At 38.7% G+C, this 13,070-nt stretch overlaps 1 protein-coding gene and 25 non-coding genes across 26 annotated transcripts in view; all 26 read left to right on the forward strand.

Moving 5' to 3' along the window:
* Positions 1–60: 60 nt before the first annotated feature.
* Positions 61–132, forward strand: trnag-gcc (transfer RNA glycine (anticodon GCC)). Its single transcript has one exon. It is a non-coding gene; the product is annotated as a tRNA-Gly (tRNA).
* Positions 133–239: 107 nt separating this feature from the next.
* trnag-gcc (transfer RNA glycine (anticodon GCC)) lies at positions 240–311 on the forward strand. The gene has a single exon. It is a non-coding gene; the product is annotated as a tRNA-Gly (tRNA).
* A 271-nt stretch (positions 312–582) lies between these two features.
* Positions 583–654, forward strand: trnag-ucc (transfer RNA glycine (anticodon UCC)). Its single transcript has one exon. It is a non-coding gene; the product is annotated as a tRNA-Gly (tRNA).
* A 113-nt stretch (positions 655–767) lies between these two features.
* On the forward strand, positions 768–839 carry trnag-gcc (transfer RNA glycine (anticodon GCC)). Its single transcript has one exon. It is a non-coding gene; the product is annotated as a tRNA-Gly (tRNA).
* A 102-nt stretch (positions 840–941) lies between these two features.
* On the forward strand, positions 942–1,013 carry trnag-gcc (transfer RNA glycine (anticodon GCC)). Its single transcript has one exon. It is a non-coding gene; the product is annotated as a tRNA-Gly (tRNA).
* A 281-nt stretch (positions 1,014–1,294) lies between these two features.
* On the forward strand, positions 1,295–1,366 carry trnag-ucc (transfer RNA glycine (anticodon UCC)). The gene has a single exon. It is a non-coding gene; the product is annotated as a tRNA-Gly (tRNA).
* A 103-nt stretch (positions 1,367–1,469) lies between these two features.
* Positions 1,470–1,541, forward strand: trnag-ucc (transfer RNA glycine (anticodon UCC)). The gene has a single exon. It is a non-coding gene; the product is annotated as a tRNA-Gly (tRNA).
* Positions 1,542–1,646: 105 nt separating this feature from the next.
* Positions 1,647–1,718, forward strand: trnag-ucc (transfer RNA glycine (anticodon UCC)). The gene has a single exon. It is a non-coding gene; the product is annotated as a tRNA-Gly (tRNA).
* Positions 1,719–1,999: 281 nt separating this feature from the next.
* trnag-acc (transfer RNA glycine (anticodon ACC)) lies at positions 2,000–2,071 on the forward strand. Its single transcript has one exon. It is a non-coding gene; the product is annotated as a tRNA-Gly (tRNA).
* Positions 2,072–2,352: 281 nt separating this feature from the next.
* Positions 2,353–2,424, forward strand: trnag-gcc (transfer RNA glycine (anticodon GCC)). Its single transcript has one exon. It is a non-coding gene; the product is annotated as a tRNA-Gly (tRNA).
* Positions 2,425–2,531: 107 nt separating this feature from the next.
* On the forward strand, positions 2,532–2,603 carry trnag-ucc (transfer RNA glycine (anticodon UCC)). The gene has a single exon. It is a non-coding gene; the product is annotated as a tRNA-Gly (tRNA).
* A 281-nt stretch (positions 2,604–2,884) lies between these two features.
* Positions 2,885–2,956, forward strand: trnag-gcc (transfer RNA glycine (anticodon GCC)). Its single transcript has one exon. It is a non-coding gene; the product is annotated as a tRNA-Gly (tRNA).
* Positions 2,957–3,237: 281 nt separating this feature from the next.
* On the forward strand, positions 3,238–3,309 carry trnag-gcc (transfer RNA glycine (anticodon GCC)). Its single transcript has one exon. It is a non-coding gene; the product is annotated as a tRNA-Gly (tRNA).
* A 113-nt stretch (positions 3,310–3,422) lies between these two features.
* trnag-gcc (transfer RNA glycine (anticodon GCC)) lies at positions 3,423–3,494 on the forward strand. Its single transcript has one exon. It is a non-coding gene; the product is annotated as a tRNA-Gly (tRNA).
* Positions 3,495–3,596: 102 nt separating this feature from the next.
* Positions 3,597–3,668, forward strand: trnas-gcu (transfer RNA serine (anticodon GCU)). The gene has a single exon. It is a non-coding gene; the product is annotated as a tRNA-Ser (tRNA).
* A 282-nt stretch (positions 3,669–3,950) lies between these two features.
* On the forward strand, positions 3,951–4,022 carry trnag-ucc (transfer RNA glycine (anticodon UCC)). Its single transcript has one exon. It is a non-coding gene; the product is annotated as a tRNA-Gly (tRNA).
* A 281-nt stretch (positions 4,023–4,303) lies between these two features.
* On the forward strand, positions 4,304–4,375 carry trnag-gcc (transfer RNA glycine (anticodon GCC)). The gene has a single exon. It is a non-coding gene; the product is annotated as a tRNA-Gly (tRNA).
* A 102-nt stretch (positions 4,376–4,477) lies between these two features.
* On the forward strand, positions 4,478–4,549 carry trnag-gcc (transfer RNA glycine (anticodon GCC)). Its single transcript has one exon. It is a non-coding gene; the product is annotated as a tRNA-Gly (tRNA).
* A 107-nt stretch (positions 4,550–4,656) lies between these two features.
* Positions 4,657–4,728, forward strand: trnag-gcc (transfer RNA glycine (anticodon GCC)). The gene has a single exon. It is a non-coding gene; the product is annotated as a tRNA-Gly (tRNA).
* A 271-nt stretch (positions 4,729–4,999) lies between these two features.
* Positions 5,000–5,071, forward strand: trnag-ucc (transfer RNA glycine (anticodon UCC)). Its single transcript has one exon. It is a non-coding gene; the product is annotated as a tRNA-Gly (tRNA).
* Positions 5,072–5,184: 113 nt separating this feature from the next.
* trnag-gcc (transfer RNA glycine (anticodon GCC)) lies at positions 5,185–5,256 on the forward strand. Its single transcript has one exon. It is a non-coding gene; the product is annotated as a tRNA-Gly (tRNA).
* Positions 5,257–5,358: 102 nt separating this feature from the next.
* Positions 5,359–5,430, forward strand: trnag-gcc (transfer RNA glycine (anticodon GCC)). Its single transcript has one exon. It is a non-coding gene; the product is annotated as a tRNA-Gly (tRNA).
* A 281-nt stretch (positions 5,431–5,711) lies between these two features.
* On the forward strand, positions 5,712–5,783 carry trnag-ucc (transfer RNA glycine (anticodon UCC)). Its single transcript has one exon. It is a non-coding gene; the product is annotated as a tRNA-Gly (tRNA).
* A 103-nt stretch (positions 5,784–5,886) lies between these two features.
* On the forward strand, positions 5,887–5,958 carry trnag-ucc (transfer RNA glycine (anticodon UCC)). Its single transcript has one exon. It is a non-coding gene; the product is annotated as a tRNA-Gly (tRNA).
* Positions 5,959–6,236: 278 nt separating this feature from the next.
* On the forward strand, positions 6,237–6,308 carry trnag-gcc (transfer RNA glycine (anticodon GCC)). Its single transcript has one exon. It is a non-coding gene; the product is annotated as a tRNA-Gly (tRNA).
* Positions 6,309–12,254: 5,946 nt separating this feature from the next.
* svila (supervillin a) overlaps positions 12,255–13,070 on the forward strand; it is a 70,219-nt gene continuing 69,403 nt past the window's right edge. Inside the window, exon 1 of the mRNA XM_028005702.1 lies at positions 12,255–12,321. Coding sequence (XP_027861503.1) covers positions 12,300–12,321 — 22 coding nt within the window. The 5' untranslated portion in view covers positions 12,255–12,299. The remainder of the gene's footprint in view (positions 12,322–13,070) is intronic.

The raw sequence follows: 13,070 nt of genomic DNA on the forward strand, positions 1-13,070 counted from the left end.
ATTTATGTTCAAAAACTGGTAATAGTGTTGAAAATTTTCTCATAATTTTTATTTAATACAGCGATGGTGGTATAGTGGTCAGCATAGCTGCTTGCCAAGCAGTTGACCCGGGTTCGATTCCCGGCCATCGCAAAACATTCTCTATTTTATAAAGGAAGGATGTATACAGTATGTTCTCTATTTTTCCTCTAAATCTGGTAATACTGTGGAAAATTTTCTCATAATTTTAACTTCTTACAGCGATGGTGGTATAGTGGTCAGCATAGCTGCTTGCCAAGCAGTTAACCCGGGTTCGATTCCCGGCCATCGCAGAACTTTCTATATAGAATGAAGGATGTATATGTTGTCTATTTATGTTCAAAAACTGGTAATAGTGTCGAACATGTTCTCATAATTTTAACTTATTACAGCGATGGTGGTATAGTGGTCAGCATAGCTGCTTGCCAAGTGGTTGTCCCGGGTTCTATCCCGGCCATCGCAGAACTTTCTGTAAAAAAGCAAAGATGTAAGTATATGTTGTTGTTTTTTCCTCTAAATCTGGTAATACTGTGGAAAAGTTTCTCATAGTTTTCTCTTATTACGGCGGTGGTGGTATAGTGGTCAGCATAGCTGCCTTCCAAGCAATTGACCCGGGTTCGATTCCCGGCCATCGCAAAACATTCTCTATTTTATAAAGGAAGGATGTATACAGTATGATCTCTATTTTTCCTCTAAATCTGGTAATACTGTGGAAAAGTTTCTCATAATTTAGACTTTAGCTTCTTACAGCGATGGTGGTATAGTGGTCAGCATAGCTGCTTGCCATGCAGTTGACCCGGGTTCGATTCCCGGCCATCGCATAACTTTCTCCAGATTATAAAGGAAGGATGTATATGTTGTCTATTTATGTTCAAAAACTGGTAATAGTGTGGAAAATTTTCTCATAATTTTAACTTATTACATCGATGGTGGTATAGTGGTCAGCATAGCTGCTTGCCAAGCAGTTGACCCGGGTTCGATTCCCGGCCATCGAAGAACTTTCTCCATATTATAAAGGAAGGATGTATATGTTGTCCATTTATGTCCAAAAACTGGTAATAGTGTTGAAAATTTTCTCATAATTTTAATTTAATACAGCGATTGTGGTATAGTGGTCAGCATAGCTGCTTGCCAAGCAGTTGACCCGTGTTCGATTCCCAGCCATCGCAGAACTTTCTCTATTTTGTAAAGGAAGGATGTGTACAGTATGTTCTCTATTTTTCCTCTAAATCTGGAAATACTGTGGAAAATTTTCTCATAATTTACAAATAATACAGCGATGGTGGTATAGTGGTCAGCATAGCTGCCTTCCAAGCAGTTGACCCGGGTTCGATTCCCGGCCATCGCAGAACTTTCTCAAATACAGGAACGATGCATACAGTATGTTGTCTATTTTTCCTCTAAATCTGGTAATACTGTGGAAAATTGTCTCATAATTTTAACTTCTTACTGCGATGGTGGTATAGTGGTCAGCATAGCTACCTTCCAAGCAGTTGACCTGGGTTCGATTCCCGGCCATTGCAGAACTTTCTCCATTTTATAAATGAAGGATGTAAGTATATGTTGTTGTTTTTCAACTAAATCTGGTAATACTGTGGAAAATTGTCTCATAATTTTAACTTATTACAGCGATGGTGGTATAGTGGTCAGCATAGCTGCCTTCCAAGCAGTTGACCCGGGTTCGATTCCCGGCCATCGCAGAACTTTCTATATAGAATAAAGGAAGGATGTATACAGTATGTTCTCAATTTTTCCTCTAAATCTGGAAATACTGTGGAAAATTTCCTCATAATTTACAATTAATATAGCAATGGTGGTATAGTGGTCAGCATAGCTGCTTGCCAAGCAGTTGACCCTAGTTCGATTCCCGGCCATCGCAGAACTTTCTATATAGAATAAAGGAAGAATGTATATGTTGTCTATTTATGTTCAAAAACTGGTAATAGTGTTGAAAATTTTCTCATAATTTTAACTTCTTACAGCGATGGTGGTATAGTGGTCAGCATAGCTGCTTACCATGCAGTTGACCCGGGTTCGATTCCCGGCCATCGCATAACTTTCTCCATATTATAAAGGAAGGATGTATATGTTGTTTATTTATGTTCAAAAACTGGTAATAGTGTTGAAAATTTTCTCATAATTTTAACTTATTACAGCGATGGTGGTATAGTGGTTAGCATAGCTGCTTGCCATGCAGTTGACCCGGGTTCGATTCCAGCCCATTGCAAGACATACTCTATTTAATTAAGCAAGGATGTATACAGTATGTTGTCTATTTTTCCTATAAATTTGGTAATACTGTGGAAAAGTTTCTCATAATTTTGACCTATTACAGCGATGGTGGTATAGTGGTCAGCATAGCTGCTTGCCAAGCAGTTGACCCGGGTTCGATTCCCGGCCATCGCAAAACATTCTCTATTTTATAAAGGAAGGATGTATACAGTATGTTCTCTATTTTTCCTCTAAATCTGGTAATACTGTGGAAAATTGTCTCATAATTTTAAATTCTTACAGCGATGGTGGTATAGTGGTCAGCATAGCTGCCTTCCAAGCAGTTGACCCGGGTTCGATTCCCGGCCATCGCAGAACTTTCTATATAGAATAAAGGAAGGATGTATACAGTATGTTCTCAATTTTTCCTCTAAATCTGGAAATACTGTGGAAAATTTCCTCATAATTTACAATTAATATAGCAATGGTGGTATAGTGGTCAGCATAGCTGCTTGCCAAGCAGTTGACCCTAGTTCGATTCCCGGCCATCGCAGAACTTTCTATATAGAATAAAGGAAGAATGTATATGTTGTCTATTTATGTTCAAAAACTGGTAATAGTGTTGAAAATTTTCTCATAATTTTAACTTCTTACAGCGATGGTGGTATAGTGGTCAGCATAGCTGCTTGCCATGCAGTTGACCCGGGTTCGATTCCCGGCCATCGCATAACTTTCTCCAGATTATAAAGGAAGGATGTATATGTTGTTTATTTATGTTCAAAAACTGGTAATAGTGTTGAAAATTTTGTCATAATTTTAACTTATTACAGCGATGGTGGTATAGTGGTTAGCATAGCTGCTTGCCATGCAGTTGACCCGGGTTCGATTCCAGCCCATTGCAAGACATACTCTATTTAATTAAGCAAGGATGTATACAGTATGTTGTCTATTTTTCCTATAAATTTGGTAATACTGTGGAAAAGTTTCTCATAATTTTGACCTATTACAGCGATGGTGGTATAGTGGTCAGCATAGCTGCTTGCCAAGCAGTTGACCCGGGTTCGATTCCCGGCCATCGCAAAACATTCTCTATTTTATAAAGGAAGGATGTATACAGCATGTTCTCTATTTTTCCTCTAAATCTGGTAATACTGTGGAAAAGTTTCTCATAATTTAGACTTTAGCTTCTTACAGCGATGGTGGTATAGTGGTCAGCATAGCTGCTTGCCATGCAGTTGACCCGGGTACGATTCCCGGCCATCGCATAACTTTCTCCATATTATCAAGGAAGGATGTATATGTTGTCTATTTATGTTCAAAAACTGGTAATAGTGTTGAAAATTTTCTCATAATTTTAATTGAATACAGCGAGGGTGGTATAGTGGTCAGTATAGCTGCTTGCTAAGCAGTTGACCCGGGTTCGATTCCCGGCCATCGCAGAACTTTCTCTATTTTGTAAAGGAAGGACGTCTACAGTATGTTCTCAATTTTTCCTCTAAATCTGGAAATACTGTGGAAAATTTTCTCATAATTTACAATTAATATAGCAATGGTGGTATAGTGGTCAGCATAGATGCTTGCCAAGCAGTTGACCCGGGTTCGATTCCCGGCCATCGCAGAAATTTCTCTAATACAGGAACGATGTATACAGTATGTTGTCTATTTTTCCTCTAAATCTGGTAATACTGTGGAAAATTGTCTCATAATTTTAAATTCTTACAGCGATGGTGGTATAGTGGTCAGCATAGCTGCCTTCCAAGCAGTTGACCCGGGTTTGATTCCCGGCCATCGCAGAACTTTCTATATAGAATAAAGGAAGGATGTCTACAGTATGTTCTCAATTTTTCCTCTAAATCTGGAAATACTGTGGAAAATTTCCTCATAATTTACAATTAATATAGCAATGGTGGTATAGTGGTCAGCATAGCTGCTTGCCAAGCAGTTGACCCTAGTTCGATTCCCGGCCATCGCAGAACTTTCTATATAGAATAAAGGAAGTATGTATATGTTGTCTATTTATGTTCAAAAACTGGTAATAGTGTTGAAAATTTTCTCATAATTTTAACTTCTTACAGCGATGGTGGTATAGTGGTCAGCATAGCTGCTTGCCATGCAGTTGACCCGGGTTCGATTCCCGGCCATCGCATAACTTTCTCCATATTATAAAGGAAGGACGTATATGTTGTCTATTTATGTTCAAAAACTGGTAATAGTGTTGAAAATTTTCTCATAATTTTTATTTAATACAGCGATGGTGGTATAGTGGTCAGCATAGCTGCTTGCCAAGCAGTTGACCCGGGTTCGATTCCCGGCCATCGCAAAACATTCTCTATTTTATAAAGGAAGGATGTATACAGTATGTTCTCTATTTTTCCTCTAAATCTGGTAATACTGTGGAAAATTTTCTCATAATTTTAACTTCTTACAGCGATGGTGGTATAGTGGTCAGCATAGCTGCTTGCCAAGCAGTTAACCCGGGTTCGATTCCCGGCCATCGCAGAACTTTCTATATAGAATGAAGGATGTATATGTTGTCTATTTATGTTCAAAAACTGGTAATAGTGTCGAACATGTTCTCATAATTTTAACTTATTACAGCGATGGTGGTATAGTGGTCAGCATAGCTGCTTGCCAAGTGGTTGTCCCGGGTTCTATCCCGGCCATCGCAGAACTTTCTGTAAAAAAGCAAAGATGTAAGTATATGTTGTTGTTTTTTCCTCTAAATCTGGTAATACTGTGGAAAAGTTTCTCATAGTTTTCTCTTATTACGGCGGTGGTGGTATAGTGGTCAGCATAGCTGCCTTCCAAGCAATTGACCCGGGTTCGATTCCCGGCCATCGCAAAACATTCTCTATTTTATAAAGGAAGGATGTATACAGTATGATCTCTATTTTTCCTCTAAATCTGGTAATACTGTGGAAAAGTTTCTCATAATTTAGACTTTAGCTTCTTACAGCGATGGTGGTATAGTGGTCAGCATAGCTGCTTGCCATGCAGTTGACCCGGGTTCGATTCCCGGCCATCGCATAACTTTCTCCAGATTATAAAGGAAGGATGTATATGTTGTCTATTTATGTTCAAAAACTGGTAATAGTGTGGAAAATTTTCTCATAATTTTAACTTATTACATCGATGGTGGTATAGTGGTCAGCATAGCTGCTTGCCAAGCAGTTGACCCGGGTTCGATTCCCGGCCATCGAAGAACTTTCTCCATATTATAAAGGAAGGATGTATATGTTGTCCATTTATGTCCAAAAACTGGTAATAGTGTTGAAAATTTTCTCATAATTTTAATTTAATACAGCGATTGTGGTATAGTGGTCAGCATAGCTGCTTGCCAAGCAGTTGACCCGTGTTCGATTCCCAGCCATCGCAGAACTTTCTCTATTTTGTAAAGGAAGGATGTGTACAGTATGTTCTCTATTTTTCCTCTAAATCTGGAAATACTGTGGAAAATTTTCTCATAATTTACAAATAATACAGCGATGGTGGTATAGTGGTCAGCATAGCTGCCTTCCAAGCAGTTGACCCGGGTTCGATTCCCGGCCATCGCAGAACTTTCTCAAATACAGGAACGATGCATACAGTATGTTGTCTATTTTTCCTCTAAATCTGGTAATACTGTGGAAAATTGTCTCATAATTTTAACTTCTTACTGCGATGGTGGTATAGTGGTCAGCATAGCTACCTTCCAAGCAGTTGACCTGGGTTCGATTCCCGGCCATTGCAGAACTTTCTCCATTTTATAAATGAAGGATGTAAGTATATGTTGTTGTTTTTCAACTAAATCTGGTAATACTGTGGAAAATTGTCTCATAATTTTAACTTATTACAGCGATGGTGGTACAGTGGTCAGCATAGCTGCTTGCCAAGCAGGTGACCCGGGTTCTATTCCCTGTCATCACAGAACTTTCTCCATTTTATAAAGGATGGATGTATATGTTGTCTATTTTTTTCAAAAACTGGTAATACTGTGGAAAAGTTTCTCATAATTTTAACTTACTACTGCGATGGTGGTATAGTGGTCAGCATAGCTGCTTGCCAAGCAGTTGACCTGGGTTCGATTCCCGGCCATCGCAGAACTTTCTCTAATAAAGGAAGGATGTAAGTATATGTTGTTGTTTTTTCCTCTAAATCTGGTAATACTGTGGAAAATTTTCTCATAATTTAGACTTAATACAGTGATGGTGGTATAGTGGTTAGCATAGCTGTTTGCCAAGCAATTGACCCGGGTTTGATTCCTGGCCATCGCAGAACTTTCTATAAAGGAAGGATGTAAATGATCTCCAAAATCTGGTAATACTGTGGAAAATTTTCTCATAACTTTTACTTATTACAGCGATGGTGGTATATTGGTGGCACACGCTCACCAAAACTGGACAATGGAAGAATTTAAAATGTTGCCTGGTCTGATGAGTCTCAATTTCTGCTGCGACATTCAGATGGTAGGGTCAGAATTTGGCGTCAACAACATGAACGCATGGATCCCTTCTGCCTCGTAACAACGGTTCAGGCTGATGGTGTGGGTGATATTTTCCTGGAACACTTTGTACCAGACTCTCTGAGGAATGTTTCCAGAAACTTATTGAATCTATAAAGAAGGTCCAACCAGGTACTTCCAAGCTGTACCTAACAAAGTTTCCGGTGAGTGAAGATTTCCAACATTCCTTCCTCAGCAAGATTTACCAACACTGTTTTCTGTAAATTACTAAGCCTCTGTAAAAATATATTTCATATGCCGTTCACATTGTGAATGGATACATAAGTGTGTAAATACTTAAGAGTTGTGAAGTTTTTACTTGGCACGGCTAATTTATCCCATGCAGCCAATGGCAACATGCGCAGCTGAAAATGCATCCAGCTGCTTCATATTACTCCAAAATACTTTCTTTGAAGCCAAAAGGGGAAGAAATCTTTTTTATCATTATTATTTATTTATTTATGTATTTTTCTCCTTTGTCACCAGTGTTTTGTTTGTTTATTTGCCAAAGATATTTTTCAACAGCAAAAAGTGGTTGTTCTGCTTCAGTCGCTTCACGAGGGAGCGGGACTCTTCACGCAGCGTGACCTCGGTGAAAACGTTTGCGTTACGTCACGCTTTCTGTCCCGCGTCCAAACCGTCTCCAGCGGCTTGTTGCAACTCCACGATAATCGCTTGCAGATGGGGATGTTTCGCTCGCTGGCTTCGACGCGCTTCTGGCTGATCCTGGAAAAACAGAACAAGAAACCCGTCAGTGACAAACGCAGGACGCCGCTCTTATACGTGGTTTCTCTATATTCTTCTCTCTGTGCTGCTTCACCAGCCCCCGAATGGCAATGTTTATGTTCATTAGTCTGTCGTAAATTAATTACATTTGTGAGGAAACTTGTGATCTTACCAAAACGCAAACTGTCATCCCAAATTCAGAACAGAAACATCAATCCGCCCACCAAAGTCATTCTGTTGCTTTGACTTTTCAGTTTTGTTTGCTCTCGTGAGTTGAATGCTGCAAACCAGGGTGATTATATATATATATATATATATATATATATATATATATATTCATTTTTATTTAGTGTGACTCTTTGTTTTTTTTTTTTTTTTTTGACAGTTTTTATTCGTTATTTTAAGTTAAACATTGCTTCGTTTTAGTTTAGTTCTTATTACTCACAGTAGAAGTGTGGGGCTTTTTGTTTCATATTTTGTCTCCTTTCTAGGTGCAGAATTCAAAAATTTCAAAGCATTTTTTTTTGGGATTATGTATCAATTCAGTTGTGAGTGCTTAACAGAAGACACTGCTTTTAAAAAAAAAGATTACAATTTACAAGTGCATTCTTGTAAAGGTACATATTTAAAGATGGAGCAATAGTTCCCCGGTGAATCCCCCATTTTTTTAAATATTTCTAACCTTTTAATCGGACACTTTAACTACAAGCTAACGTTTAGGTGTCACTGGAGGCGGCCGGAGTTGTTACTAGAGGCCACTGAAAGCACACGCTTGTAAAATTCAATCACATGTGCTGCAGATTTATGGGGTCAGTGTGGAATTGAATTGAAGCAGCTGTGGGATCCTTTTCATTCTGCTCAATGCAAAAACATCATTTATGAATTAGGAGACTTTCTTGGGCAGAAGACTGAATAGATGGAGACATTACAGTTTACTTGAAACAATGTTTATTGGACTGTTGTGTGAGTTCTGATGTCATTTTATTTCTACAGAAACAGAAGAACCCTTATTTCTCTTATTAATGTAAAATCTGTGTATTTCACCCCTGTGGAAAAGGCCTTGTCTTAAGTAGAGATGTGTAAGGATCCACTAAAGTGGAGAAATCTTTTCCTTCTACTTTACTTTAGTTCAGTTCTTCTTAGTGATTCTATTTTTTAGAATTTAGCCTAGAAGAGTCATTTAGAAATGGCATTTTCCCCCCTCAGGTTATTTTCATTTAGTATTAAAACTTGTTTGATGATCTGAAACATTTATGTTGGAGAAACAGAAGCAAAAACATAATCTCTAAGGAGGCAAATACTTTATTTTTTCTTTTTTTTACTGTAATGTATTAAACAGTACAGTAAAACACTGGCACATATAAAAGTTAGCCAAAGTCTGTTATTCTGAGTTTGACTAAATGTACAAAATGACAAAAAATGAATGCGGTGGAAAATGTAGTCCTGAAAACGGAGCCTTCATCTCATGAAGAACAAGCAAAGAAAGCTGGACGACAAAGTTCAAATCTACTCAACCACTCTACAATCAGCCTCTCTGACATCCACAAGTACAATCATCAGAGTGTTTTATTGACCTGGAACAGCCTCTAATTAAGCAATCTCTTCCATCCACTGTGATTAAAACAAGATCTGTAGAATGTTGTAAATTCCCAGCTTTCGAAATGCATTCTCACCATTTCTACATGTTGGTAGCAGGTGGCATCGAAGGAGATCAAAACCTTTATTAAGCACATGGACGACGGGACCCTTTAACCCTGAGAGTCATCGGAAATGCTAGCCTCCTTAGCAATAGCATCACACAAACACAAACAGTAGAAAAAAAGCTAATTAGAGCTTTTGGAAATTTTGTAACAGAACAGAATATGAAATCAAGACATAAGAACATTGAAGTTTATTAGATGTTTATTAGACATTTCATACAATAAGATTTCAAGGGATGATCATGCTTTTTTCATTAAAAACATGGTAAACTTGTAACAGCAACAAAACACAAAGACTAACTCAATTCCCCAGCGATGCGTTAGCATGGTTACAAGCAAACAAAATGGAGTCCGGTCTGGCCAGCAGCCCAGAGCAGGAGTGAATGAAAGAGGTTTTGTTAGCGTTGCTAGCTTTGACCTCATTACTGCAGCTAATGCTAGTCCTGGAGCTGAGGAGAGGCATAATGGGGTCAGTTCAAGAATGTACACTCATTTGCGGCAGTGAGACAAACCCACACAAACCCGGCATGGCCGCTGGTCAGAGCCTCCTGTACACACAGGTCAGTGTGTCTAATGTGTGAAGTATCAAAAAGTAACATGCAAAGTAGGGATCATATAGTCAAAGTAACCTTTTTTTAGGTCATTTGAATGACCAACTTCCTTGAAAACAAACAAGCAAACTAAAACAGTGTATCAGTTTCCTGCCTGACCTGAGGTGCAGTTATCTGTGTATTAGTGTGTGATCTCTACCTGCTCTCCAGCTTTGTGACTTTCGAGGGGTTCGTATGAAATCGGCAGGTTTGGATTCCAACATTAGGTAAGTGTGAAAGTCTGTCAGTGTTTTCCTGTGTGTTTTAGGCCGAAAACCAATGGTGAGAGCAGATTCACGATGCGTCCTCTGCAGAGGGAATAAGTTCTAATGTAAACCTGAATATACGAAAATAAAATCTGTTGGAGAAAAAAATATGTTTTAATGAATTTTTGAGAACATTTCTAGCTTATTTGAATTTGCTTTTACAACATTTTAAGGAGTAACTTCCAGATCCATCTCCAACCAAGAAATTTGACATTGTCTGCATTTCTTAGTTCATACAGAGCACTGGAAAAAACAAAGAGCCCACTCCACTGAACCCCATAGAAAAACACCAAATATTGATTTCTGAACTCTTCCTGAATTCAAATATTAGTATTGTTGTTTCTAAATGAACATGAACTTGTTTTCGTTGTATTACTTGAGGTCTGAAAGCTGAAAGCACTGCATATTCTTCATTATTTTGACCATTTATCATTTTCTGCAAATAAATACAAAATTTTTGCTGGGAATTTCGGAAACATGTTGTCAGTAGTTCATAGAATAAAAGAATAATCTTCATTTTACTCAAACATAAACCTAAAAAGAGTCAAATCAGAGAAGCTGATCATTCTGAGTGCCCTCTTAACGTTTTCCAGAGCTGTATTTCACTTGTAAACATTTATTAACTGAACACAGTAATAATAATTTACAACCTGCTAAAATCATATCGTTATGTCTACAAAATCTCAATTTTGTTAACAGTTTGATCTCACTAAGTCTTTTTTTTTAAACTAACTTCAAGTGAGCTTGTTCAAACTTCAAAGTGTACACATTTTTAAATATCATGTATTATTATTCCACTTAACAACTCACCACTGTGTGCCGGTCTGCCTCATCATTTGCCAGTGAAATGCATTGGCGTTTGTGGTTCTAATAAGACAGAATGGGAAATAGCTCATGGGGTAGGAATACTTTGGAAAGGCGCAACACTCCTTGTGTGTGTGGTGTGTGTGTGTGTGGGTGCATTTGTTTGTAATACCTTGTGGGGACCATTTTCCTGGCACATGCTACGTTGTGGGGACCCACTGTTCCTTGTGGGGATCGAAGTCTGTTCCCTCAAGGGAAAACGCTGTTTTTGGGTCAGGGGTCAGATTTGGAACTAAGGTGTGAATTGAGTTTTGGATAGGGTTAGGGTTAGGATAAGGGTAAGGTTTAGGCTATAGAAATTAATGGAAGTCAATGGAAAGTCCCCACAAAGATAGCCACGCAAACATGTTTGTGTGTGTGGGGGTGTGGGGGGTGTTAGCGTGTGTGTGTGTGTGTGTGAACACCTTGGACCCGTTGTCCTGGAGAGCCAGTGAGAGTCAAACCAAGCTAGGCTATGTAAACAAGAACCGTGGGATTCAGCTCCAGCTCTGAGAAGGAGCGGCAGTAAAAAATGAAAGTGTCACGGTTTGGACGCTGCAGTGGCAGTAAAGCGTGGGGGGGGGGATGACTAAAGCCAGTAAAGGATGAGGTCTGGCGATTCTCATAATTCCATGGCAGATTAAAATGTGATTTAAAGCTTGGCTCACTCCAACTGTTTCAGAACCACAGGTTCATATGTTTGTGGATATTTAGCATACTGAGAATAATGTAGAAGTCCATTTCCTGAGCAAACCCAAACATCGGCATCAGACTACACCTCCAGTCACTGAAGTGGAGGAACTCTTCAGGCTCCTTACGACCCTGTGGGGTTTTTCTTAGCAACATCCTCAGGAAAAACAGAACTAAGAATAGCAAAAGGTTGCTCCCCATTCTACATCCTTCATCCAACCGCTGACATAATGAGCTGGTTGTCAAACATTTCCAGAGGCTCTTCCAAATTTATTGATTCTTCAGAAATAAATTTGAATGAAAATACGAGTCGACTCAGCATGTGACCGGGACTGAAAGTCAGTTTCAGTTGAAAATATTCATGTGAATCTTCTATTCGATCCTCTCTGTACGCAGCAAAGATGAATCACAAGTCAGTAAATTATTAATCAAAACTGGTCCATTCAGAATATAAATATTCTTTATTGTCCCAAAGTGAGGAAATTCTGCTATCGCAGTAGCAAGTTGAGGTAACATTAATATTCACTTAAAGGTAAAACATATAGGAAAACAAAAACAAAATGCGGCAAAGACAAATGAACAACATCAGAAAAATACTACTGGGCAGTTATTAAAAAAAGTATTCCACTCAGATTACTAGTAATACTGGAAGCCAGGTTTTAAAATAAAAAAATAAAAAAATAAATAAAATTGTATTTAATCACATTTTTGTTTTTTTTCTTTCTCTTAGTTGCATCCAGTTGAACCTTTTTCTTAGTGCCATCCTGGAGTTCACATGAAACAACACACAATGATTGGTAAGTAACCAATGATACAGAACATATGGACAGGGCCGGAGTAAGAATTATGTGGGCCCCTGCGCTGCAGCCTGTTTTGGTGCCCTATCTGTATGCAGTCCTATACATCAAATGGTATAAATTTCTATGTTCTATGAATTTCTATGGTCCCCTGACCACGTTGTTCCAAAAAAATATATAACTTCAAATATTAAAATGCTTTTGTATTTCAACATTTTAGTATTGTTTATATTAATGGAAAAAAAACGGGGCCCTGGAAACACACCCTGTGGCTGACAGGCTGAATAGAGATGACTTCAGAACATTATTTTTGTGTTACAAAAAGAAACAATAGCCATGTTTGTTCCTTCATGTCACAGTTCTGTACAATGCTGCATTCATACCTAACATAAATTCAAACAAAACACTGGAGTGTGTCACGTAAACATAAAAATAAATAAATGTGGAAAAAGCTCATGGGGTGTGATTATTTTTGCAAGGCGCTGTAAGTCATAAACCACCTGACCCAGCAGAAAATGCAGAGGGCCCGGGCCGGGCCGGGCCGGGCCGAACCGGACCCAGCCCGGCTTCTGTGCATCTGATTTACAGCTTTTCATATCTGACTCCTGGTATCTGAAGAATGCTCCGTCCAACAGCATTGCTCTTGTTTCATTCAGAACACGCAGCGGCAATCAGAACGTCGTGTGTGGCGTTCCTTCTTTTTCACAACAAAGAACTAATTTTTCTTTCATGACTGACAACCAGCAGGC

Source organism: Xiphophorus couchianus, chromosome 21 (assembly GCF_001444195.1).
Source record: "Xiphophorus couchianus chromosome 21, X_couchianus-1.0, whole genome shotgun sequence".
Lineage (NCBI taxonomy): Eukaryota > Metazoa > Chordata > Actinopteri > Cyprinodontiformes > Poeciliidae > Xiphophorus > Xiphophorus couchianus.